The 25,933-nt window shown below is 40.9% G+C and overlaps 1 protein-coding gene across 6 annotated transcripts in view; it reads left to right on the top strand.

Annotated features, from left to right (window-relative positions):
• Positions 1 to 25,933, top strand: part of EPB41L4B (erythrocyte membrane protein band 4.1 like 4B) — a 177,496-nt gene that overhangs the window by 34,651 nt on the left and 116,912 nt on the right. For all 6 annotated transcript variants that reach the window (XM_074576347.1, XM_074576345.1, XM_074576348.1 and 3 more), the window contains exon 2: positions 20,440 to 20,544. In XM_074576347.1, the coding sequence (XP_074432448.1) occupies positions 20,440 to 20,544 (105 nt within the window). The remainder of the gene's footprint in view (positions 1 to 20,439; positions 20,545 to 25,933) is intronic.

Genomic DNA, 25,933 nt, shown 5'->3' with positions numbered 1-25,933 from the left:
GATGAACAATCTGCTTAATGGGTTGAAAATTAGCTGGACTCGCGTCAATAGCTCGACATTGAGCTGGTCGCTGAGTGCAGTATGCCAAGGGTTGATTCTGGAGTCCATATTTTTCAATACCTAGTGATTTGGATGATGGCATAGATTTGTAAATGACACTAAATTAATGGGAGTGGCTGACGTGATGCATGGCAAAGCATAAATCCCAAGAAATCTTGAGAGACTTAAGGACTGGGCCATCAGAGGCTTCATGAAAGTGAACACAAAGTGCAAAGTTGTGCACTTGAGGCATAACAATACCATGAATCAGTACAGGCTGGGAACTGATGGGTTAGTGGCAGCTTTGCTCAAAAGGACTGGGAATTATGATTGAAACTAAGTTGAGTGTGAACCAGTAGTGTGCTGTCATTGTCAATAAATCTGGTGCTGTGCTACATTAGGAGTGTGGCCAGCAGATCAAGGGAAATTATTGTTCTTCTATATTTGGCACTGATGAGCCTCTACCGGGAGCACTCCTTTTGGGCCCGCTGGTTTAAAATAAATGTCAAGAAACTGCACATGTTTCAGTGGATAGTTACTAGGGTGGCCCACATGACCTACAAGGGGAGGCTGAGGGAGTGGGCTTTGTCTGTAGACTAAGGGGATGGTCCAATAGCAGCCTGAAACTATTTGGAGGGCAGTTACAAAGACGGTGGAGCCAAGCATGTCTTGGTGCTGGCAGATGATGTAGCAAAACAAAGACCTGTTTTCAGCTTGAGAGGTTCATATTGGACATTCTGAAATTTTTTTTCCGCTGGGAAGGTAGTGTATTACTGGAGCAGGTTCATGAGAATCTTTACCCGTAAAGCTTTTCAGGAGTTGGCTGTACTATCTATTTATCCATCCATCCATTGGTATCGTGTCTGGATCTGCAAGACAAAGAGCCTCCTGTCCTTTGATAATTTTACATTATTTTGGTTTGTTTTTCTTTTTATTTTGCTTTGCAGCATGTATGTATAGATGTGAAACCTCTCTGAATTCAGTGGAGATGCTTTAACATCCTCTAGCAGCATGCTTTGCAGTTCATTAATGTACTTCCAATCTGTAGGGGCAGAGGCGGGGAAAAAAACCCCCACAGTTGTGTCCCTTTGAACAAGAATGCTTTGTTCAGCATTGGCACCAGTAGTCTTTTAGGCTTTGTCCTAGGGGAGCATGGTAATCTCTCTGGCTTCAGGATTGCAGTCTGGCTTTCCTTCCTACCAAGGGATTGGAGTCTAGGCAGAGTTGTAAACTAGACAAGTTTTTTTGGAGGTTTTTTTTTTTTCCCTCCCCATCATGATGAGAAATTTCCTCCTAATAATGGAATTCTAATAGTGCAGTTGGAGAATCCTTGGTATCCTTATAGGCTTCACTGCTTCGAATCAACCTCTTAACTGAAACAGGACTAAGAAAGTAGGATGTTAAGTGTGCATGGGTATCTTCATGTGGGCACCCATGCACACGTTTGACTACTTTGGGGAGCTGGGAATTCCTCAGAAGCAGGGGGTTTTTTAAACTCTTTCTATTTCACTAAATTGGCGTTTCTTTCACAAGGGCTTTCTCTGTCACTGATGGATGGCAATTAAGTTCAGCATAATAGGAAGCAAGAAACTTGAAAGCAGTAGAGATCTTGTGAATTCTTAGAGTATATTCAGTAATCCGTCCGTGGCTTCAAGAGTTAGTAAACACTATGTATATTCGCACCAGAAGACTGAGTTTATTTTTTGAGGATAAACTTTGGCTGGCTGCAGGAGCATAGTCTAAATCTCTGTGCTTAATATGTTTAATATGAAATAATCCTCTATTCTGACTAGTACACCACTGATTATCCCCCTGCCTTCATCTTAGTTAATTATTTTCTTTCAGTAGTAGTCTGCCATACCTCTACACCTGCTATTTTTGTCTGGAACTGATGGTAATTTTATAATAATCTTTAAGTCCAGGTATTCTGTAGTGGGTATGTGTTGTGAACCTGAAGCACAAAACCTGAGTTGCTCATGAGTTTATGTTTGAAAGCCATAGCAGGATAGTGGGTTGTATGAGAGCTGTACTTCCTTTCTCTTTAACTTGAGGCACAGGCACTTCAGAGTTTGTTGCACAACTTTTTGGAGCTGTTTGTCTGGGCAACGTGGTGCTTGGGCAATCCTTTTCAGTATGGGCTGTTGATTCAGGCCCTTCTGCCAACTGATTGCCCAATTCATTTCCCTCCTGTACCTTGATTCTTGTCTTGCAATCTGTTCTCTAATACAATTATTTACACATGCAAGAATTTTGTTAGTTTTGGAAAGTTTTTTATCAGTTTTAATAAATTTGTCTATAAATATCTTGTCTGCTTTATTTTTCTAATGTGATCTACTTCCCCCCTTTGGGGCCTCCAGATTTGGCTTTTACATTTGTTTTTGTAATTAAAGAAGCTCTTCTTAAGTAGCTTAAACTTGCAATAACTGTATTTAGGCAAAAGTCAGATAGAATGTCTCCTCTCAAGTCTTACAGCTGTGGAAGGCCTGTAGTAGGAGCATCTAGATCATGTTAATGGTGCCCAACCAGGAACCATTAAGGCATGGTTGTGCTGGGCACTGCAGGATCAGGCAGCAAGATACATTCATGACCTAAACCAGGTCTTGTAAGACTTTGTAAAGTATGTGTACCATCTAATAGAGAAAGGTGTTTTTCGTATTAATACAATCTAGCAATCACTGTGGATCCCAGGCCCGGTAGAAAACGACTAGCTGGTTTCCTGTCTGTCTCCACATTCTCTTCCCCAAGTTGCATTCCTCAATTGTACCTTGTATATGTCAAAACTGACACCTTCTTATATGGTTCCTATTCCCTTCTTCTCAGTTTTATTGCTATCTTCTCTTGACTCTTAAATGCTCCACATAGTTGCACCTTCTCTTCTTTGAGTTAAAGTCTTTCTCTTCTACTTCACAGCAGTGACTTTCTGATTCTTCAGTTTCTGGCTCAGTAGCGTATGAGATGCTGGATATATACTCCTGGTGTTGCGTGTGTTCTTTGCCAAGTAGCTGATCTGCATGCTATGTTTAATACAAACAAAAATACTCCTTTTGTATTAATATCATAACACTACATGAACAAAAGGTTATTTGGCTCTACTAGCGCCCACCCTGTTTGAAAACAACTAAGATAGATTTAATCAGTTTGTCAAGATGCTGGAAAAAGAATATGGGATCAATAGTTGAGCTGCTACAAAGTGCAAAAAAATACAGATGCCATCTACAGCTGTTGAGGAAAAAAAAAAAAGATGTGGGGTTTTTGCATGATAAAAATACGGTAGGTGACGTCTGTTCCATTACATGGTGTTACTTGTGCACCAGCTTGTTCTGACGTGTCTGTAAGGCAGTTCTCATTTCCTTATGAAGCTTTGTAAATGGTGCAGCTTACCTGCTGTTTGTGTATATTCTCATCTCCAAGTATAACATAAACATCACTAGTGAAAAACACCACTGAGTAGTCTACATAATAAACTCAGTTCTTATTTGTCTTGATAAGTTAGATTGAGGACTGTTGGTAGGCTATTTTTGTTAGGGATTTCTTTATATTGAGCAGTGTCTTTGGTTTGCTCTTTGAACCCCTTCTAATCTTTGTCAAGTCGGTCTCATTATGCAGTGGAAAATGATACGCATTTAACACAGTTTTTAGTATCAAGGCTTAATAGCATAAGGAACTTAGCCATAGTAGTTCTAGCAGAGATGTTCTGCTGCAGCTACCTTGTAGACCACCTAGTCTGACATGGGTGCTCAACTTGCTGAGAGCTTCCTCTTGCCAAGGTGCAAAGTTATTTCAGAATAAATCACTTGTAGCATAACCTCTCCCTGAGGGAAATGGAATGTCAATTCTCTTACAGAGGGATGCTTTCCCAGGCTTTTGTGGTCAGTATCCAAAAGGTAAATGAGCTGTAACTCATTCCTTCATCTGTGTATCCCTTCCAGGGTCTTGAAGTCAGCTGGTGGCTCTCTGGAAGATGATGGTTTAAGCATTGACTGTGTTGGTTAGATATGCACCTTTCTGAAAATTGTTATTTGATCTGTGTGTCTTGGGAACTAGATGTATTACACCAATGGATTTTTTTTTTTAAAATGTTTGCTTAGTGTAGTTAGTTTTCCATTTTTCACGTGCTTACACTTGACTAAATAGACATTTTGGAGTAGAATAACAGAGACAATTGTTTAAGTTAGAGTTTGATGTCTACCATTATCCCTGCGCTTCAGCAAATTCCTACAATTTAATACTCACCCTAGTTTAACGCTTTATCCTGAAAATTCAAAACAACTAGCAGCTTTAACGGTGATGAAAGCTAGAAGACAACTGGAATGTAAGATGAGAAAATGTTTTGTTTCTAAATGCTGCATTGTAAACAAAACTGCATTAATTCAGTATGAGTTGCACACAAAGTCAGAAAAGGTTTGTTACCAACAAACTGTCAATCTTATGTCTGTTCACTTGCAGGAAGCTTAAATTAGGGGATGGGGAAAGTGGGAGAGTTTGACTCACGCGGGCTGGGAGGTAATAAATCTAAACCTACGTTTACAGTTAAAGTAACGTAAAGCTTTAAAAATGCTTTAAAAGTGTTAAATATTTGTCATATTTAGTTTGCAAATTTTGTGCTTTCGTGATTCACTGGGGAAAATGGATTTGTGGGCAAATGAGAGAATAACTCAGGCTGGGGAAGGACAATTTCAAATACATGAGATGTTGCAGCCCCTGGATGCTGTGAAAATGAAGCAGGAAAGGATTTGGTGTTGCTTGCAGGCATGTGTGTGCTCCCTGCTGACTCGCTGTGGCCCAGGGAGTCTGGGCCCTTCAGTTTGCATGGAATCTCTGAGCAGGAATAACCTATATTTTGCTAGGTTGATTGTGTCAGTAAATATATTATACTTTAAAAGTTGTCTTTTTAATCGAATGCCCACAGTTATTGAATAACAGTAGAGTCATTTCCTCCTCTGAATGTTGGGGGTGGGGAGGGAGGATGAGAGACAGACAAAGGAGCCATCCTGTTTCTCAGAGAGTGAAAGTTTGTATCACTCATTGAGGAGGTAAGTTCAGTGCTCTGCATTGTGAGTTGAGAGTATCGCCTTTCAGTAACGATGAGTACGGCAGATGTAAGATAACCTTGTCTTGAGCTAGGACGGTAAGAGTGACTGAGGTGACTCCCTGCTCTCCAGCCTCCCCCTGAACACTGGCTATTTGGAATGTCATACCCAAGGCCTACTACTCTGTACGTGATGTGTGAGAAGCCTAGATACCGAGGTCAAGACTGGAGTCTGCAAGGGAGGGTAGGCATTTGTACTGGGTTTACATAGCAAGGTTTTGGTAGCAGGGGGGCTGCAGGGATGGCTTCCCCGAGAAGATGCCAGAAGCTGTCCCCATGTCAGATGGAGCCAGTTCTAGCTGGCTCCAAGCACCTCTGTGATAACATATTTAAGAAGGGGTAAAAAAACACTGTGCAGCAGCTGTGAGAGGCAGGAGCAAGAAAAATGTGTAGGAAACAGCCCCGCAGATACGAAGGTCAGTGGAGAAGGAGAGGGAAGAGGTGCTCCAGGCACTAGAGCAGGTTCCCCTGCAACCTTTGAAGATGACCATGGTGATGCAGGTTGTCCCCCTGCAGCCCATGGAGGACAACAGTGGAGCAGATATCCACCCTGCAGTCTGCAGAGGATCCCACACTGGAGCAGGTGGATGTGCCCTCAAGGAAGCTGCAGCCTGTGGAGAGCCTACGCTGGGCAAGGCTCCTGGAAGGAGCTGTAGCCTGTGGGGGACACACACTGGAGCAGTCTCTTCCTGAAGGACTGTGCCCCATGGAAAGGTCGTGTACTGAAGCTGTTCTTGAACTGTAGCCTGTGGAGGGATCCCATGCTGGAGCATGGGAACAGCGTGAGGAGGAAGGAGCAGCAGAGATAAAGTAATGAACTGACTGCTGCCCTCATTCCCCAGTGCCACCTGGGGGGAGGAGGTAGAAGAGTTGGGAGTGAAGTTGAGCCTGGGAAGAAGGGGAGGGGTGGGTGGAAGGTGGTTTTAGTTTTGTTTTTATTTCTCACTATCTTACTTTGTTATTAATTGGCAATAAATTAATCTTCCCCAAGTCAGGTCTGTTTTGCCTGTTATGGTAGTTGGTGAGTGTTTTTCCTGTACTTATCTCAACCCATGAGCTTTTAGTCTTATTCACTCCCCATCTTGCTAAGGCACAGGAGTGAGAGTGGCTTGGTAGGCACCTGGTGGCTATAGCCAAGGTTAGCCCACATCAGCATCCAAGAATTAGACACAGAGATGAAGCAGTGTGCTTTCAAACCTTTTTTGCGCATCGGGCTTTTCTTCTCAAGCGTTAGTTTTAACTCTAGTTACTACAGATGAATTGTTCCTGTTGGGAGTTGAGAATCAAGTCTGGAGGCATTTGTGAAACAATTCAACAGTGGTTTTGTTTGGAATTAAAAAAGGCTCGTTGTGCCCCCCCAAATGAAAGGATGCAGATTACAAGCTAATTTAAAATATTTGAAAAGTGCTCTTTAAAATGTAGGTAGCATTAGAGCATACGTTAGTGCAACATGTTGAATCTATTTTATAAATGTGTGCAAGGTGCAAGACTGCTAGAAATTCTAGCAAGTTGTAGGTAAAACTGAAAGGGAACTGTAACGTTAGTCATATCATAGAACCACAGAATTAGATAAGTTGGAAGGGACCTAAGGAAACTATCCAGTCCATCCTGCTGCTCAAAGGAGGGCCATCACTGAATTCAGACATGGTTGTTCACGTCTTAATCCAGTCAGGCCTTGGAAACCTCCAAGCATGGAGATTCTATGCCTTCTCTGGGTAACCTGCTCCAATGTTGAATTATCCTCATAGTGTAACTTTTTTCCACGTACCAGTTGAAATCTCTGTTTCAGTTGATATTCACAGTCTCTGACGTTTCAGTAACAACACAAATAGGTATTGAAAACCTGCTCATAGGTACCCTTAGCCTTCTCTCCTCCAGACTGCCTGAGCCCAGCTCCCTGAGCCTGTCCTTATGGGACATGTGGTCCAGTGTCTGAAGACTATCACAGCCCTTTCCTGAACTCTAGTTTGTCAGTGCAGTGCCTTCACACAAGTCGATTGCACGCCCCAGCTCGGCGTCTTCAAAGAAGTCACCGAAGATGTGTCCATCTCTTCCTCCATGTGGTAGATGGTATTAAACAAGATATGTTCCTGGATAGATCCCTGAGGAATTCCACTTACAACTGATTTCCAGGTAGTCCAGTGATCCAGCCGTTTTTCATCTACAGTAATCCACCCATCTAGACTATAATGCCCCAGCTCAGGTGCAAGGATATTGTGAGAAATCATGATAAAAACCCAACAGTCGAGATAAACAACTTCTGCTGGTCTTTCATCCAAGATTTGAAAAGAGGATATAATTTAAGATCTTCAGTGGGCATGATAGGCGAGTGATTGAGCATTCAGCTTATCACTCTCTTCCCCTGAATTGCTTGTTTTCCTCCAACATATGGTATTTTCTATACAGTGAGATGAAAAACTGAATCTCTCTCAATCTACAGACTCTCTGGCTGTATAAACAGTCATGTGCGCTTTGTGGCTCAGCCTGAATAAACTTCATCACATGCAGTCTTTTTCTGAATCGGCACAGCTGAACAAGTGAGCTGACACTTGTCTTTCCTGCGTCATTGGTACAGCGTTGTACTCGGTGGCAGTTAAAGGCTCTGCTGGCTACACGTGTATGACTTTGAAGTCAGCTGAGTTGTCGGTGTCATTTAAAAGCCATTAGGCAGCAAAATTGTCACTACAGTCATAGTTTGGCTTGCATAACTTTGTTCCAACAGAAGAACCAGAGTTTGCTCTTGATTCTGCCTAAATCTGGAAATGAGAAATGTTGTTTCTATTAGTGATAGAATAGGGAATTAGGACAGCAAAATCTGATCCTCCAGTCACTTACTCGCTTTTCAGATGGTCAGAACGCTTGGTATTAATGCTGGTGATTTACGTCGAATTGAATATTTAGTTGAAGTACTGTGAGTTTGTGGGAATTCTCTGCTCCTATGTTCACTTTCATTGTGAAATAAAATTATTCTGAGAAGAAGAGCCCCTTACTGATTTTGTTTGTCTGCTTTATAAACAAAGGTTTTAGTTAATACCTGCGTGGAGGCTGTCTTGCAACTGCAAAGAACTGGTGGTACAGCCTTTGCTCGGGCCACCACAGAGTGATTTCATTTTTCACTAGTTCGTTATCCTTCCAACTAAAAGCTGTGGTGTGAAGCAGCTTCATGTTACAGTGGCTTTTGGATATGAACTTGACCGTGCTAGCATGGTCTGATATATCCATTCTGTAAGTAAGGAATTGGTGCATTTCTTGACATTTGTTTCCCTGAATTAAAAAAAAAAAAAAAAAAAAATAAAAAAATAAAAAAAAGTTTGACTAAAAGACCAAGTTACCATTTTAAACAACTGAGATGGTAGCTGTTCAGCCATGTGTGACTGGCCAGTTCAGAGTGTTTGACGTGATCTCTCTTGAGATCCAGACTCTGAGAAAAAGATTTTTGCAAAAGTTTTCAAGCATAGCAAAACTTCTGTTGAGGTAAAATGTCCAGGTGGAAAGAGTCAGCCAGAAGGAATGCCTCATTAACCCATCATGGTAAACTGGGAGTGTCGCCAGTTCCACTGAATCTCTGGTAATCACTGTGGCAATAGCAAAGTTTTTGCTATGTTTGGGTGGTGGTCTGACTCAAGAGTGTAAGCTCCTACTAAGGTTATGTTAATACACAGGTAAAATAAGCAAGATGAAAAGCTGATACTTTATTTTTTTTTTACTCCTTTATGGTGTTTGGGTTTAATTTACACTGTAGTCTTTTGGATTCTGTTTTATTTCCCTTGCCGTGTAAATGACCAGAATCCGTTTAATGGCATGGAGACAGGCGGGGCAGCCAAACCTCAAAGTGAAAGACAAAATTCAAACCTTCCTGCAAATTAGTAAAAACTGCAGCCTGCTGCAGTTGGATTTTCAAATCAAACCATATGCAGGGCAGCCTTCTAACTATTGCTAATCTATCTGTACTCTCTGGAATGTATGTACATGTAGCACTTACCTTTGATCATATATTTTTCATCTGTATTTTTGTCTGAACAGTTCTGGAATATCTGGCATATGATATTCCCTCCAAACAGGCAGCAAAAACTGCGGCTTACGGGCAACCTGGCAGGGGAAAAGTCTGACACTTGTGCAGATTTGTGATTCCTCTTTTCTGTCTGTCTTTTTCGAAACTGTCACTTTTCCAGATTCTGATCAATACTGTGCTTTTCTGCATGCTAACTGTCGGGTCAGAGGCTTTGTTAATAATCCCTACGTTTATCTTCTCAGCCTCTTACTTAACTTGATTGGATGATCTGTTGGTTGGCATGAAATAGAAGAAATCAATTTTAGCTGTAACCTCATCTTTCTGCTCCTCACGTACCCACTCAGAACTTATACCTTAAACATGCTTTTTCTTTAATTAGAAAAAACCCAGAGACGTCATTGCTCATTCTTCAGAATGAAGATAAGCAGAATGTTGTGCTGCCATGCTGATTGCAGTGCTGTCCATTTCTTCTTCAAATCTGAATATTTATAACAGACCAAGAAGTTAAATTCTACAGCATGAGAATTTATCATATCTCATATAATTCCTTTGCAGCAGTGAGAAGATTAGAGTGCTGGACTTCTTTTCAATATAATAAACCTAGGTCTGGCTGTAGGGTTTTCCTCACTGAGCAGTTGCATCATCTGAGAGAGATGATTTCTATAAACTTGAACTATTATTTTACCTTTAATTTAGTGAGGGTTTTTTTTTTGTAAAAAACACATGCCTGTTCCTATTGCATCTTCTGTCTTTCTAGAGAGAAATGTAATTTGTAGTAATCTTCCTTAATTACGTGTACTTGGCTAATTATGCTTGTGTTTAAAAAGAATTATGTCTTCCTGGGTGCCCACTAAATGAAATATTTTTAGTGGCAAACTTCCCTGGTCTTTCTCTGTTTTTTAAACTGCTGATTAAAAACCTGTCTTTTAAGAGGTTTTACTGACTTTTCTGAATCTCTGGATTTCTGGTTCTCTTCAGAGAAAAGCAAATAATTGGAGTTGATTCTTTGGAGAGGTCCTGTGGCTTAGTGTATGAAAGAACAAAGAGTGAAGAGTGCTGAAGTCTGTTGGCTGTCTGAATAAATAGGTAACTTCTAAGATAGTTTGTCTTTGCATTTTAAATCTGTAGAGGACCACCTTAGAGCTTTGTCCTCAAGTTCTAAACTCCCTTTGTGGTCACTGCTTTTATGTTTCGCATCTTTGAACTTTGTTTAGTGGCTATAACTGTCAAGGTGATCAATAATTAATAGGATTTATATGGAAGGTTTAGCACTTTATAAGACTTTGTGTCAGATAAGGGAATAGGTAATTAATGCTAATGTTAGCATGCATGTGGAATTAATTTTCTGCTATGAAAAGTGCCACAAATAGTATGGATTATTTAAGTTAAAAAAACATACATAGGCGCAATTGAACGTGAATTATGTGAGCAGAAACAGTGCGCAGTATTTATGCCATAAGAGAGGAGTGGTTCTATGGAACTTCTAGTTTTATCCAGACATAGATAGGAGTAAATTCCTGCAGCATACGTGATGTAATATTTCTAAAGGGATCCGTACCTTTTTGGTTGTACAAGTGCCTGTTCCATACACTAAAAGCAATGACCTATAGGGCGTTGTGTAAGATGTCTGTTCTTAGAGCAGCCTTTCTAGGTTTTGCCTCCCAGCCACAGCACAGCTTTGCGGCCTCCTCCTTGCCCCGTTACCTGGTGTTCGAGAAACAGCTTTTGTCAGGACAGGCCCCGTACCAGGCTGTACAGTGTGGCCCATAAATGGATGCTTGTGTGGGGAGGGGGTTTGAAAACGCTGTTAGCTTAAACCAGTAGCGATGTTAGACTGATGTAACTTCCCCCTGGAGGCACTTCTTTACTAGGCATATAGCTGTACAGCTGCACTGATGAACCTCTTGGGTAAGAGTTGGAAGCAGAACCTGTGATTTGGCTGGCTGGGACAGCAGGGACCCTGCAGGCTTCCTTTATATAATGGTACTTCTGGCTCGTATTGCGTGTGTTGTCTGACTGGGCATTACTGCTGGTCGTAGCTGTGTCTGTGCCAGAGGAAGGTTGCTAGTGGAGCCTTATCAGTAAACCATTCTATTGTAGACAGCCATAAGTGTCCTATTTAAAATCAAGTTAAAAAATTGGAAAGAGTTGAGTTAGACACACCTACATGCAAAATGTATATGAAAGACACATGTCCATATGGAAAATTCTGTTTGTACAACTGCATCTATTTAAAACCGTTCCTATTCATGGAGCATTCAAATGCAGATGTATAAGAAAGCAAAGATGTCTTTTGAAACTTTGGTACTGCCATTAGCATAAAAAAGCAGAGAGTCCTTGCTAAACTCTCCTGCGATTTTCTTCTAGTAGCATTTGCCTCTTTCTTTGTTCTCTTTTAGGTCAATTTAGCTTATGCTGGGGCTCTGTGTTGTTTCTCAGATGCAATTAAAAGTCATTACCTAGAATCTTCTCTAGCTCTCCAGCAAAATGGCACCTATAATCCCACCATGATTTGTGCCGGAGAGTGATGGGTGAGTCACGCAAGGGAAGCATGATGTTATGTTTGATGGTATTGTCTCTTAGAGGTGGCTGCCACTTCAACACCCATAGGTCTACCTACAACCTTTAGTTCTATCCTTTTATTGTTGTTCTATACAACCTTTAGTTCTATCAACTCCTTTATCAAGTTCTATCTCTTCCTCCAGGGGTGCAGAACTGTAAATTATATCTCGAGTGGAATCATGTAGGTTAAGAGTTCTCGGCATAGGTTTTTATTCTTCTCATCCTAGCTACTTTGTGTTTCTTCAGCTGTGTACTTGAACTTGAGGTGCATGCAGTATATCAAGCAGGTCAGGAGAGGGAGCTGGCAGTCTAGGGGGGAAAAAGAATCTTCCTTCTGTACAAATATCTTTTTTTTTTTTTTTATTGTGCCTCTGAGTGTAGAAATGTGATGGGGTAACCTGTATGTATTTGAAATAACAGGAGTCCGGACCCACTTCTAGAACATAAAGTTACAAGTAAAGATTTTTTTTTCTACTTTGTTCTGTGGCTGATGGTATTTTTTATCTGTTGCCTGAGGATCCCGTTTAGAAGCGTTGACAGTGCTTTTCTCAGGGAAGATGTTTGTGTTGCCAGTAGTACATGTAGGTGATAGGGACAGTAAACAGAAACTCACCTTCATCTGAGTCCAATAAAATAAAAATGTCAGTGCTGATATTAACATTGCCAATAGTAATTGCACTTACAGGGCACCCATCACAGTAGTATCTGCTTGCCCTTCATGTGGCTTTTGGAGAGATTAAAGGCTCTTCCAAGGCGGCATGTCCTTCAGATGACTGCTGACTTGATAGAAATGTAAAATTGCCCTGGATAAGGGTTTCCCCACGGTGGTGGGTTAGCCTTGGCCAACAGCCAGCCTCCCACCCAGCTGCTCATCCAGTCCCCTCATCAGCAGGAAGGGGGAAGAAAATATGGGGGGAAAAAACAGGAACAAGAAAGCTTGTGGGTCAGGATAAAGATAGCTCTTTCACGGGCTCAAATTCACTCTTTCACTCCTGACTTTAGTACCCGCTTCCCACCACCAGCAACCAGTGGATCCATTGTGGAGATGGCTGGAACCAACTGTGTCCAGCATGGGGCAGCCCTGACATCTTCCCTGAAAAAACTAAGCAAGTGGTGAAGGTTCTCCCTTCCAGATAATGTAGGTCTTGAGACAGGATGGTTTCATGCTGCTTTTTTCACCAGCAAAGGGACTTCGGAGGCTCTAGGTAGTTTTTGAAGGGCCGTACCGTAAAGCTCAGTTAGTGAAAGTGCATATGTTGAAAACAATTGCGCAAAACCAGCTTTCAGAAAAAGTTAGCATTGTACAGATCCCTTCACAAAGCTGATCCACCTGCTGTTGTACTTTGTCCACTTGAAGAAGAGGCAGAGTGTGTTTCAGAGATGGGGAAGGAAGCAACTTGAAGCAGGGATGCACAAACTGGCAAAGGAAACCCTATACTCACTCTTCAAATCTCACCTGACTTCCTTGAAATCTGTTTTATGTTTTAAGTGTTGCTGTACATGTGACATCTTTCCAACAGATTACTTGGCATGGTTTTGAGCTTTTTAGTGATTGTTCTGTATGTAAGGTAACTCCATCTCTGCTATATTTTCTGTATACGATGCTGTGCTGCTGTTCCAATCTTTGATTGATCTCAATGAGTTTATATTTTATGAATAATTAAAAATCTTTTCTTCATTCCTGTTGCAGAGCTTGAAAATAGCATATTATTCTTCCCTACCCTTAATTTGTGTTTTGGGTTTCTTGGTTTTGTTTTTCACTTTTATTTTTTTATTCACAAATGACTGCCCTTACATAGCTGGTAGAAAGCTTAGGCTGACACAAGAAACTTGGACAATGTCGTGCTAGGATGGTAGAGGTATCGTGATGTGACTAGAAGCCCAGTGCCATTTGGGTTTACGTAGTGCCTGGTATGAATGGAGATCTATTTATTTGTTCTTGTTCAGGCTTCTCCTCTACACCAGTTCTATAGACTTACTACCTTCAATCGTTGCTGTCCTGTAAAAAGTTGCAGTGGTGCAACTTGTCTTTTGCAGTCATTAATCCCTATTTCCATCTTGTTTATCAGGGAAGGAACACTGATTGTTCTTGCCAACAGTTGGTGAAGAGATGAGAGTTTGAGTGCTGTTTAGAAATGCTGCCGTGCAGCAGTGGTGAGGTTTACTATATCCACTATTTGGGGATTATTTTTTTTTTCTTAATATCTGTCTGCAAATTCTCATTGGCATCTTAGTCGCAGAAACCCAGCTCATTTTGCTATTAGTGCCAATCTACCAGCAGGGAGAATGGACTTAAATGGCAGTATGCTATTTCTTTGAGATTCCTCCATCCCCTTGATGGGATGTGACTTGCGAGAGTCCTAATTTTTGAGAGTCCCTAGTTTTATCATAGTCTTTGAGCGTAATTTGAAGCAAGTGGCTTGATTTCTTGGTTGGGGTTCTTTTTTGCTTTGCTCATAAGCTGCTTTTGCTCAGGAAATAGCAACTTTAGTTTGAGGTATTTACAAAAACGTCTGGGAGAAAAGTGTTTGTGCTCTCAAGGTTACAATAAATAAATGCCTTCAGGGGATTTTTTTTGTCTCCTGATGAAGGGCTGGGGTTTTGGTGGTGTGTATATCCGTTTGGCGCTTTTGGGGGATTTTTTTGTAGGAGGAGATTAAGGCGACTTGCGCTCTTGTTTTTAACTAATTTCTCAAAGGGGTTAGAATTAATTTTGTTTTCCTTCAGCTAAAAGTTCACGTGCGTCATCAGTTGCATTTTCATCTGGGCATGTTCAGGAATGCTGTTTGTTTCTATGGTCCATACTACATTTAAATATAATTTGCATGCAGTTGCAGGCTCTGAATCAATGCTGCTGTTACTGCTATGACAGGGTGAGAGGCTTAATGGTTATTTCAACAGTGTCACATTTTCAAGTGGGCGTAGAGCCAGAACTGGAAACTTGAGTCAATGGTTGATGGATAACAAAATAACCTAGCATCTTCACGTAGCTTGAGCAAGTTAGCCAGCCTCGTGGAAGTACGATGTCTTAAAAAAGAACTTGTTTTTCTTTTAGTCCTTAACGCTGAATTTTTGTATATTGAGAGAAAGCGATATTTGCATCATTTCAAGCACAAAAATACAACTCTCTCCACGTTCTTATGAATCTGATCAGGAGGTCCCCTGGGAGGAGGGTGGGACAGGCACCAAGGTCATGGCTAGTTTGCAGAGCGCAGCATGCCCTCTGCAGAGTGTCATCTCTGGATGGCAGCATGGAAACTGGAAGTTGAAAAAATGTTACTGGTGGGCTGGATAGCGTGGTTTTCTGTGCAGCTATTGCAAGCCCAGACGTAGCCTCAACTGTACTTGGCTGAAGCTGTTAGACTGTGTAAAATGCAGCTCTTTTTAGTTCAGAGCTAGCTCTGATGTGCCTACAAGAGTCATGATCCAAAGGATGTCTGTACTGTAGTCACACACCTCCCAGTGACCAAGCTTAGAGGGTGCGGAGGGTGGTGTCTGTCCCACCCTCTTCCCAAGGGACCCAATGAACAGATTCTTAAGAACACAGAATTGCATTTCAGTGCTTAAAATTGTGCAAATACTGCTTTCTTTCAGTACAGGTGAATGTGTTTGAGAAACTGAGGGCTTCACTATCAAGAAGAAAGCAAGTTAAAGGACAGATGATGACAAGCACCAGGAGTCAAAGACTAATTAGAAGCCCAGCTGGCTTTATGCGTGTTTAGCCTGTAGTATGCCTGAAATGCTGGAAAACAACGTTGCCAGTGACTGTTAAAAAGGCAAAGCAAGTTCTCACTACTAAGCAATATGCCCAGCAGATAAATCCGTAGTTGTAGGTTTGAAAAACGAGTTAATAACAGTTCAGGTGTAAGAGGACTGAGCAGAACATACAGAGCTACCTGGTTCCAGGAAATGCCAAGGAGAAGAAATGCTGATGCCATTGGAATAGAGCAGTATCAGGCCTGCAGAGCAGAAGATTACTAGCTACAAATGCTCCTTTACTAACTTAGTAGAAGCAAAAACCTGGTGTCTGTGACCATGAGATCATAGCAGCCCACTCTGCAAAAATATTTGACGTATTGCAGAATACATAATCCTGTGCTTTCTTTAGAAAAAGAAATTCAATGTGCCCTACCTACTCATTTCTGCTACTACTCACTATTCAGTTTGGGACACATTACAGTTAATTGGCTTTGACTTTTTTCTTGGCAGTAATTTATTTTCCTCATTTTTCAATTATCATTTTGTCAACTTGTAGGCTATTTCAGGTACTCCTGGCTTATTTGACAGGTTGTTTTCCCAAGCACAACTTCAGCTGTTTCTGAAATCTGTTAATAGTTCATTTGTGATGCTGTAATCTGAACTCTCTAGTATGACTCAATTTCAGCCACTCCACTTGTGTTCATGTAAAGCACTGTGCTTGGTTGCTGCGTGCTGCACGTCAGGTTGGGGAAGCACAGAAGCTCTCCAGCTTTGCTGGGTGTGCTCTGAGGCTGATGGATGGCATTCTTGCACTGTATCTGCACTAAACTGGGACTTCTCTGGCTTCTGTGTCCCCTTTTCATGCCCGTTAGCAGCACCTTTCAAAGAATTCTGGAAGAGCTAAAATCCACGCCGATCAGCCTGTTTGGACAGAGCCAGTTGGTGTAAAATGCCCCTGGCTGATGAATTTGCCCTTTCCTTCATGCCCACCAAAAGCATGTTAAAACCTCTTGCCTATTCACTTCTCAAGTCTGGAAGAGTTTCTAATTAGAGAAGTGAATCTTTGTTTTGTCAGGTTTTAGCTGACAAGAATTTCTGTGCAGTCCCTGAGACTTGGATGTCTTTGGCAGCTAAAGATTTAGCCTACTTGAAATGTGGGCCGTGCAGCTGTCGCTGTGGCTCTACAAGGTGCTTTATACCAATTTGAGTCCTTGTTGGAGGACCCAGCAATAAGTCCTCGTTAAACATAAGAATTTTCATTGATGCCATGATTCATGGTCCCAAAGAAAATTTGAGGAGGGCTTCTGGGATATGGAGTGGAGGAAAGTTGTACCACTGTCAGGTGTGGAGGCTCATGGGGCTGACTGATGTGAGAAACACCTTTTCTTCCCCCCCGCCCCACCTTCTCTCAGTAGTTTCTCATTATCATGGAGCTTCCTGACCTGCAAGTGTAATTCAGTCTTTCTATATTCCTTCAAGGCCAAAGAGGCAAAAGAGAATACAGGACATTGAGGTGCTGGAGCTGGCCTAGAGAAGGGCAACGAAGCTGGTGAGGAGTCTGGAGAACAAGCCTTATGAGGAGTGGCTGAAGGAGCTGGGGTTGTTTAGCCTGGAGAAAAGGAAGTTCATGGGAGACCTTACCGCTCTCTACAACTACCTGAAAGGAGGCTGTAGCGAGGTGGGGGGTCAGTCTCTTCTCCCAAGTAACAGGCGGTAAGAGAAGAGGAAATGGCCTCAAGTTGCACCAGGGGAGGTTTAGCTTGGATATTAGGAAAAATTTTTGCACTGAAAGGATTATTAAGCATTGGAACAGGCTGCCCGGGGAAGTGCTTGAGTCACCATCCCTGGAGGTATTTAAAAGACAGGTAGACATAGTGCTTAGTGATATGGTTTAGTGATGGTTTTTGTCAGAGTTGGGTTGATGGTTGGACTAGATGATCTGAAAGGGCAATTCTGTGACTCAAGTGATTGCCTCATGCTAGTTCAGTTTTACCTTGGGTTGCAGCTGTAGTTTGTTTGTAAACTGGACACTTGAAATGCTTCCCCCAGCGTTTGCCTGTGAGGTTTCAAGGCACTCGCACAAATTCTCCTGGGTTCCAAGGAACACTCCACTGGAAACTGCCAGTGGTTTTGTTGTGTTTTTTTTTAAAAAAAAACAAAAAACACAGCAAACACAACCAACCAAACCCCTCTCCACCAAATAAACAAAGTTTTGGAACTTCCCTTACATCACTGTTTCCAATTATAGTAACTTTCATAACAACAAAGTAGCAACTGTATATAGTAGTATGTGTATATTGTTTGTTGCCATATACTCCTTTTTTTGAGGTGCAAGTTACGCAGGTCTTTTACATCTGACAGTTCTGAACCATCTGTCTAGCAAGGTAGGACTGTAAAATATTCCTAGTTTAAGGTTGCTTTTTTTTTTTCACATATATCTTCCAAAAATATGTACAAGTTGAGAGTCTGTAGAGAAAGTGCCATTTGTTAAATTCCAACTGATTAGATCTACTTTGAATTTTTTTATTTTATGAAATCAGTTTCATATTCTTTATGTGGTACCAGGTTTTGATAGAGGAAACTTTTTTTTTTAGCTTCTGTGTTATCTAGAAGGACAGGAGGAGGAAAAGACCATGAAAATCAGAAGTGTCTTATAATTTGAGCATTTTTGCTGTTAGAGACCACTTTTATGCATGTGGGCATATGTAATTCCCAAGGAAAACCCCTTCTATTTTGCATATACCACACGTATCGTTCAATGCACAACTTATCAGTCTGCAGTTTGACTCCCAGGATTGTCAGGCAGTGAAGAGGCAGAAGAAAGGAGAGCAGGTCATCCTTTACTGGTAGTAGAGGGAAGGAGTTTAGTCGCTTTTATCTCCTCCTTTGGTTTAACATCTCAAAGAAAGTTTTTTGTCATCAGTTTGTTGATTGCAGCAGCTTTATCACCTAAATGGTATGAGTTGCTGGGAAAGCTCATTTAGTGACAAGTTAAATGTTATAATCTCCTGTAAGCTATGTATGTAATACTGCATTTTATGGTCTAGCCGTGCAGTGCAGAGCTATTCTGCGTGTAGCACATATGTTGAACATTAACTACTATTTGGGTACAGAAGGTGGAGTGTGCTCTCTCTGCTTTCTATTGGGTGTGTGGCGGTCGAAGATAAACATGCTGGTTGTTAATGCCATAATGCCAGGAATAGAGTGATCATAGGACATCAAATCAGTTTTTCCTAGTTTTGTGAATTCCTCATGCCTTACCATTTCTTTTTTTATGGCTTTGGAGGGTTTTCTCCTCCCTCATTTGAGCAGAATCAGTTTAAATTCTGTTGTGCTTTGATTTGGCTTCTTTTAACAAGTGCTGAATTTACTACGTATGAGAAAATGTGTTCTAGATACTTTTTAGCAAATTTTCTGTTTGGCTTATAGCAATTATTGTACACCTAAAGATGATGGTTTCTTAGCAATGTACTGCTTTAAGAAGCTGTTGTATTCTCATCTGTTCTCAATAGCATCTTGAACTTTGATTAAGAATGTCTGTTATTCACCTCTTGCCCCTCCCCCCCCCAAATAATGAAGCATCTTACAATGATGATTTAATACTAGTTTTAAGTTTTTATGCAGCTTGTTTTAATGGAGCTTCTAATCTGTTCCTGAAATTTGATAAGATTTGATTTCTGTCAAAAAAACCCAAAACCATACCCCCAAAAACTCAACTTAAATAAAATTTGCTACCTACACCTAAGCTTGCTTGTCTTTTGCTGGAGAAGACAGATTTTAGACAGCTTGGAATCCTGGACAGGAGTTCTGCATCTTACAGTTGATGCTGCGTTTGTGCAGAAAGCCAGACTAAAGGAACTGAATACTGTTTAGCTCTCCTTCAGCTGAAATCAGTGAATTTTGCTACAATTTGGGAGGAAGTGGGAATGCCAAATATGTTAGAGCTTTAAAAAATAAAAATTAAAAAAACACCAAATCCTCAAAGGTATATGAGGACCTCAAAGGTGTATGAAGGACAACAGGCACAAAAGTGATACCAGATCTGTATTTTTCTATATAAAATACACCCGTAGCTTGAATTTCTTACTGAGATTTATGATCATCTCATGTATTTTTAGCCAAAGGTTTTGTTTACACAGGAACTTGAAAACTTCCTTCTCCAAGTAACACAACAGGGTTTGCATGAAAAAATGGTTTGTTTTTTCCTCTTCCTCCTACTCACCTGTAACCTCCAAGCTTTGCTGCTTCTAGCATTTGAAGTTGAAGCACTGGGTATCTAAATTCTTGGCTTAACCTCAGAAGAAGTTCACAGGCCAATGCAGCCTAGCTTTAAGATCAGCTAACTTTTCTATTAGTACCCGTAGCCCATAATCGGGGTTCGTTTTGTTTCCATGACTTTGTGTTTCAGATGGCATGCCAAATAAGAATTGTAGCTTTTTTTTTTTGTCCTGCCTTTTTTTTTTGTTTCTCCATTTAAATACTGTAAATGCGAATGCAATTAGCAACACTATTGAAAAGATTCTTATCAAATCCCATTAATTTTCTTCACAGTGCGCTTCAACTATTCAAGCTGTCCAGAATTTATTTTGCAGCTTGAATGGTGGTATGGCACTGCGTGACTGCAGTTGGTATGTGGTAACAGCCAGGAGATTTCAGGCAGTGTGTCAAGCAAGCTTTGACGGGAGAATTTGGCTTCCTGGGGTTTAAAGTGTCGGCTTTGTGACTTAGGACACTTACAGGACACAAATCTTTCTCTCCTCCACTTTGAGTTACAGTGAACTTTGGAAGTTTCTCTTTGAGAGTGAAGTCTGATGCTGTTGGAATAGCTGCAGACAAGAACAACATGTCACTTTCTTTCTTGAAGAAAATAAAAAGAAATGTCAATACAATTCCTTAGAATAAACAGAATGACTATTTAGGTATTATTCTCCATTGTGCATCTCCTCTCCCCCATTCGAACTTAAAAAGAAACCCACCCACCCAAACAAACCAACCCACATCCACACACAAAAAAACCCCACTTTCTTTTCTGTTACAGAAAAATGCAAAGGGACAGGAGTTGTTTGACCAGATTGTATATCATTTGGACCTCGTGGAAACAGATTACTTTGGCCTGCAATTCATGGATGCTTCCCAGGTTACAGTAAGTGTAACTTCAGTTAATTAATTATAAATGTATTTATTTACAGATACAGGTAGATAGATATATTAATAAGATACGGTTAAAAGACTGCAGCCTTGTGGTTAAACTATATTGCTATATATTTAATCTTTTCCTTTGTCTGTTCACATTACACGTGTCAGTATGACAGCAACCTGGGTCGTGCATAGAGAATATACAGACTTGGAAAATAAGTGTTTGCTTTTAAGTTATCTGGTCAGTATTTAAATGTTTTTTCCATAAAGTAACAGAAGACAGATGTGTTCTATGCTATTAGAATAAAATAATGGTAAAATATAGCTGCAATATTGACATCTTGTGAAAAGTAGGTTCGAACTGTATCATCTCAGAATTCTCAGCTTTATTCTCCAGCAAGCACGGGTCAATGTGATTAGGTCGGATCAGTGTTTTACCAGCTGCACTGTGATCCGTGTTTTACCAATGACTTTAAAGAACAAAAAGGAAACCTATCCAGATATTATAACAACTTGATATTGAGAAAGGGAATCTATGTTTTTGGGGAAGAGAAAACTGGTATTATCTAATTAAACATTATCCTAATACCCCAGTTAATTTAAGGGTATGTATTTATCCTGGCAAAATGATGTTTGAATGTCCATAATGGCTTGGCTTTTTTTAGGAAGTTTAGTGTGTGTTCCTGATAAAATTTATATTACATAAATTGTGTGTCCTTTTATGATGGACCTGATCATAAGGGCACAGCTAATAAGCAGAGCTTGTTCATAGTAGAAAAAACAGATTACATTGTCACTGATTGTCAGATCACCTAATTGGGAACCTGATGATAATAATAATAGTAATAGTTACTTAGCAAGGAGAGTTGTGTAATGTTGTGAAAGAAGGGAAGCAGAAAGGGAGAGCGAAACATCCTTTCCTAGCAAGAAATAGGGCAGATCAGAAGCAGAAGACCTGTCTGAGGAAGCAGAGGATGCCCGTTTCCCTGTATATTTGCAAAACTGAAGGGCTCTTTTGAATGGTAAGGAAGATGAAGCAGAGATGTAAGCCAAGTGTGTTTTCCATAGATAGCTCTATCCCTGGTGTTCAGGACAAAATGTACTTATACATGCAAGTGTTTTAGCTTTCTTTGTATGCTATTTTTCTCCTCTGTATGAAAAGGGGGAAGTAAGTCATGGCATTTACAGTTGCAAGAGGGATAAAGGCTATGAATTGCTTCTGGGGGGCCTAAGAAAAGCCAGCACTGGCTGCAGGGCTTTGGTAGTAGGGTTATGGTTTTCTAGATTAAGAGGCATGTTGAGGGCAGAGTTCTTCACCTTCACCGGAGTGCAAGGCTGAAAGCTCTCGTTTGCTTTGTTTCTTTTTCATCTGGCTCAAGCTGGGCAGGGAGTTGAGTTCAGAGAGCTTCAAGGCACAAGCTTTTATCGTCCCCAGCACCCTGTGCAAAAAGGTTCCATGCTTTAACAGCCTTACTTGGTCTGTTTCGAACTTGTGACCCACTTGTTTCATTTGCATAGCAATTAATGCATAGCCTCCATGTGCTTCTGCTTAGTGCCAGCTCAACCACACAGTGGCAGTTGCAGGACTGGGAGATTAAAGTTGTGTAAACTCCTTGAGGCTCTAAGCCTTTGTCTTTATTATGTATTGTTAAGTGCTAAAACATCTTTAAGCCACCATTATAAATAAGAGAGCACAGAATAGTCTTTGAATAGTGGAGATTGCTTCTGTGTGCTCCAAGGCCAGCAGCTTTTGAGAGCACTGTGTTTCTTGCAGTCCTGTAACTTTGCCAAAGAGTCGGGACAAGCAGTGTTGATAGCTGTGATTTAGAAAAGAAAATCATGATTAAAGCTTATCTGCTTTGAAAGAGAATTTCTTTGTTGTTTGAACAGCTTATTTTTAATATCCCCCCCAAAATAATCTTTCAATACAAACAAAAAACCATAAAGTTGTGCAAGGCAAGATATCAACAGTAACACAGAAAATACTGTAAAACCTATACAGTGAACTCTGCATCGGTTTGTATCTTGTGCCCTTTGAAGATATCCATAAATAGAAGGATGTAGACAATCACATAGTAGTTTATTCTAAAGCAAAGCTTTCTGTACTGTTGTATTTTAAGTTATCTGGTATTAACTCCAGAAGCAGAAATAATTCGGGGGAGAGGTCATTAAGTATTGTTAGTGTGTGGAAGAACTTGATTTAGTGGAAAACCTTTATTCATAAGTCAGGTTTAAAAAGCGGCACAGATGCATTGCCTGCTGATGTTCAGCACCTTGACTGATTACAATTTATAGGTTATAGTGAGGAATAAAATTTCATCTTGCTGTAGTTGCATTATAGCTTTGGACCAACTAACGCTTTTTTTTTAGTACCAGACTCAGTAATGAAACTCCTGAGACTTAGTGCTTAGCAGCTGTCCTAGTGGTGCATCTTTCATCGTTCTCATCCTTTTTTAATTTCTGTTTTAGTATGTTTTATACTATGCGTAATATAGTAGTAAAGTGGGGCATGTATGTAATTTACTTTTTGCCCCATCAAAAAAGGTTGGAAACCACTGCTCCAGGACAGTTCTAGTGAGTCTGGGAACATTCTAAGGCCCTTCAAATGTTTCCATCGTTTTGTAATAAAAAAACCTGCTCTGCTTTTCTTTTCCTGCTGTTTGTGTAAGTGAGGGAAGAGAGAGAAATAGAGAGGTAAAGGAGGAGCAAAGGAAGGAAATGAGAATCAAAGAAATAATTTCTTGTTCAGCTAACTGTTATAGGACTTCAACAGGGAAATGGCACTTGGGTGATTGAAGAGTATCGCTCTTACGTAGGACGTCTCTGCAATGGTTTAGAGGAAATGTAAAGCTTACTTTTACTATGGTTTGTGTGTTCTAGCAAAGCAGAAAGCCTTGAAAGCTTTAGTCAAGGTTGGAAATAGCAATAATAAAATCTTTTGAGACCATACTATCAAAGTTGAGTTGCCATGAGGAAGTATTTTATTGATCTTTGCAGAAACTGGTCATGTGCAACATATTCTATGGTTGGTTTGGGTACTTGACATTTATTTTAGGCTGCTGTTAGCTAATGTTTATTCATCTTCTGTTCAGTCTTGTCCTTCCTTTGTCTCTTATTCCAGATTAATGTAAGAAAAAGGGCTTCTGTGGTTTACAGACCCTGTAAGGATATAGAACTCGCCATTTCTACAGTTGCATTCTTTGTTCCAGTTGTCTGTCCTGTGATAGCAAAACATGGATACCCTTCCAGCCCCCTCTGTTTTACAGGAATTCAGGACAGAAGGTCTGTTTCCCTTGTGATTTTTTTCTGATCACAAGAATAATTACAGAGTAATTGAGGGGGAAGAAGATTTAAGATACACCTTTAAACTCTTGTTTGTTTTTTGTTTTGCAAATGAGCTGCTATAATCCTTGAGGTGTGAAACTTTAGTTGGGAATGCATGAAAGCAAAAGAATTAAAATACCACTTTTCTTACATGCATCTCTCGGTGATCCCCTAATTCCTTTAAATCCTTCATGTCCGATCTCTAATGTCACAAAGGCCCCTTGGCTTAAAGAAGGTCCCTATGGAACAGCTTTTCCCAGCTTCATAGATATATTGTGCTCTGCAGCCAGTCGAGCCATTTGGAGCCTGTGTGCACGCACCCCATGTATCTGGCACAATGGGAAGCACTGGATTTCCAGTGTGTGTACAGCAAGAATTTTGTGCGAGGGCAGCCCGTGTCTCCTGCAGGTGCCCATGGCTACGACGGGGGCCAGGGTTCCCCGTGGAGATGAGAGCCTGGACTGACCTGCAGTGAATTGTCATGGCAAGCTGTGTTTTCTCTGAACTTCTTAATATTGACTGATTCCTAAATTGGCTTTTGATTCATTGGCTGTGAGACGCAAGAAGACAGCAGAGGGAGGAGATGGAGAAGGGTGTGTAGAAATAGGCTTTTGTGAAAGCAGTCTTCCAAGTACAAAAGTAGAAGAAGGAAAAAAAACAAAGGGGCAAGAACTGTGTTGCCCAGACTGAACCTAACCAGTAGCAATTTGTCAGGACCTGTTGATCCGAATATGTCCTCACCTGTATGGAAGGTGGCCTTGTGGCCACCTTTGTGTATGTTTTTCTGGCAGGTTCAGGATCATGTATTCTTCACGACATAGGTTTTCAACAATGCGGTGTGAGGGTGGGGAGTAAAGCAAGATGGACAACAAATAATGATACTTGAATACCTTTGTTTCTCTGCACATCATGAACTAGACTCCCGGATGTTTCGGCAGGTACTGAGTCAGGGCCTTGGAGAGGGACTTAGTGCTTCATGACTGCCTTTGCTGCATCAGAATTTTCTTTTAAGGGCTCATTGTCATTCAAATCAAGAGTTTTTTCAACTGCCTCTCTTCGATACTGCTGCTATGACTTCTTAAGGGTGTGAGGGATTTGGAAAAATCAACAACTCAAACCAGTCAGCCTCATAGTGTGATAGCTGTGAGTCTTTTTACTTATGTACAGCTTAATACTGTAACAACAAGTGCTCGTTAGGCCGAACAAAATAGAGACAAGCCTTGTTGTTCTATACCTTGAGTGTTGGGAGAAAGGAAGACTGTTAAATATTTTGATAATGCAAAAGGTTTCCTTTTCTGCTCCTGGTAGAAACATCCCATTTCCCCACGAATAAACTGTCAAATTCAATTGTGATTCTGTTTCCCCTCCCTGAATCTTTATTGTTCCTCTGGATGATGAGCTCTTTGGGACCATGGTTGTTACAGGATGTGCGTCTGTGGATTGTAGCCCAGAGCAACAAATACCAGACACAGCTGGAGGGTCCCAAGAGCTGTACAGGCAACAATATTCTGTAGTACTCAGTGCTTCGGTTACTAAGAGTGGCAGTGAAATGAATACCTGTTCAGTAACTAGACAACAGCAACATGGCTGACTCCACAGCGATGCAGAACACCTGATGAATGACTGCTTCCAGCTGTGGCTCTCCAAGGCTGTATTGCATTCTATGAACACTTGGTGGGAGGCTCCAAAACACTAAGAATTCCCAGAGCAACTCCAGTTTTCAGTCTTGCAGTAGCAGTTGTTTCCAGGAGGGCTGGAGACCAATTTCCCTAGCGCAGACTTGAGAAGCAGCCGTACAAGGCAGGTGGCCGTGATACTCGTGATATCAGTGATGCTTCTCTACCTCTTTTAAGTGTAGAGAAGTCAAATCTCCAGTCTACGCAGGACAGCAAGCAGTTTTTTGCTGTTTTCTTGTGTCTCTGTGCATGATCGGAGCATAAGCTGAAGTAGTTTCCTTCCACAGATTTAGTCAGGTTTGTTGCCTGTTTGTTACAAATCCTTTCAGTTTATTTTCTGAGTCTTTGGGTATAGGCTTCAAAATTAAAGGTATATAGGCTTCAAAACTAAAGGTA

Source organism: Larus michahellis, chromosome 2 (assembly GCF_964199755.1).
Source record: "Larus michahellis chromosome 2, bLarMic1.1, whole genome shotgun sequence".
Classification (NCBI taxonomy): domain Eukaryota; kingdom Metazoa; phylum Chordata; class Aves; order Charadriiformes; family Laridae; genus Larus; species Larus michahellis.
Note: the sequence above shows the minus strand (reverse complement) of the source record. Positions and strands in the feature narration are given on the sequence as shown.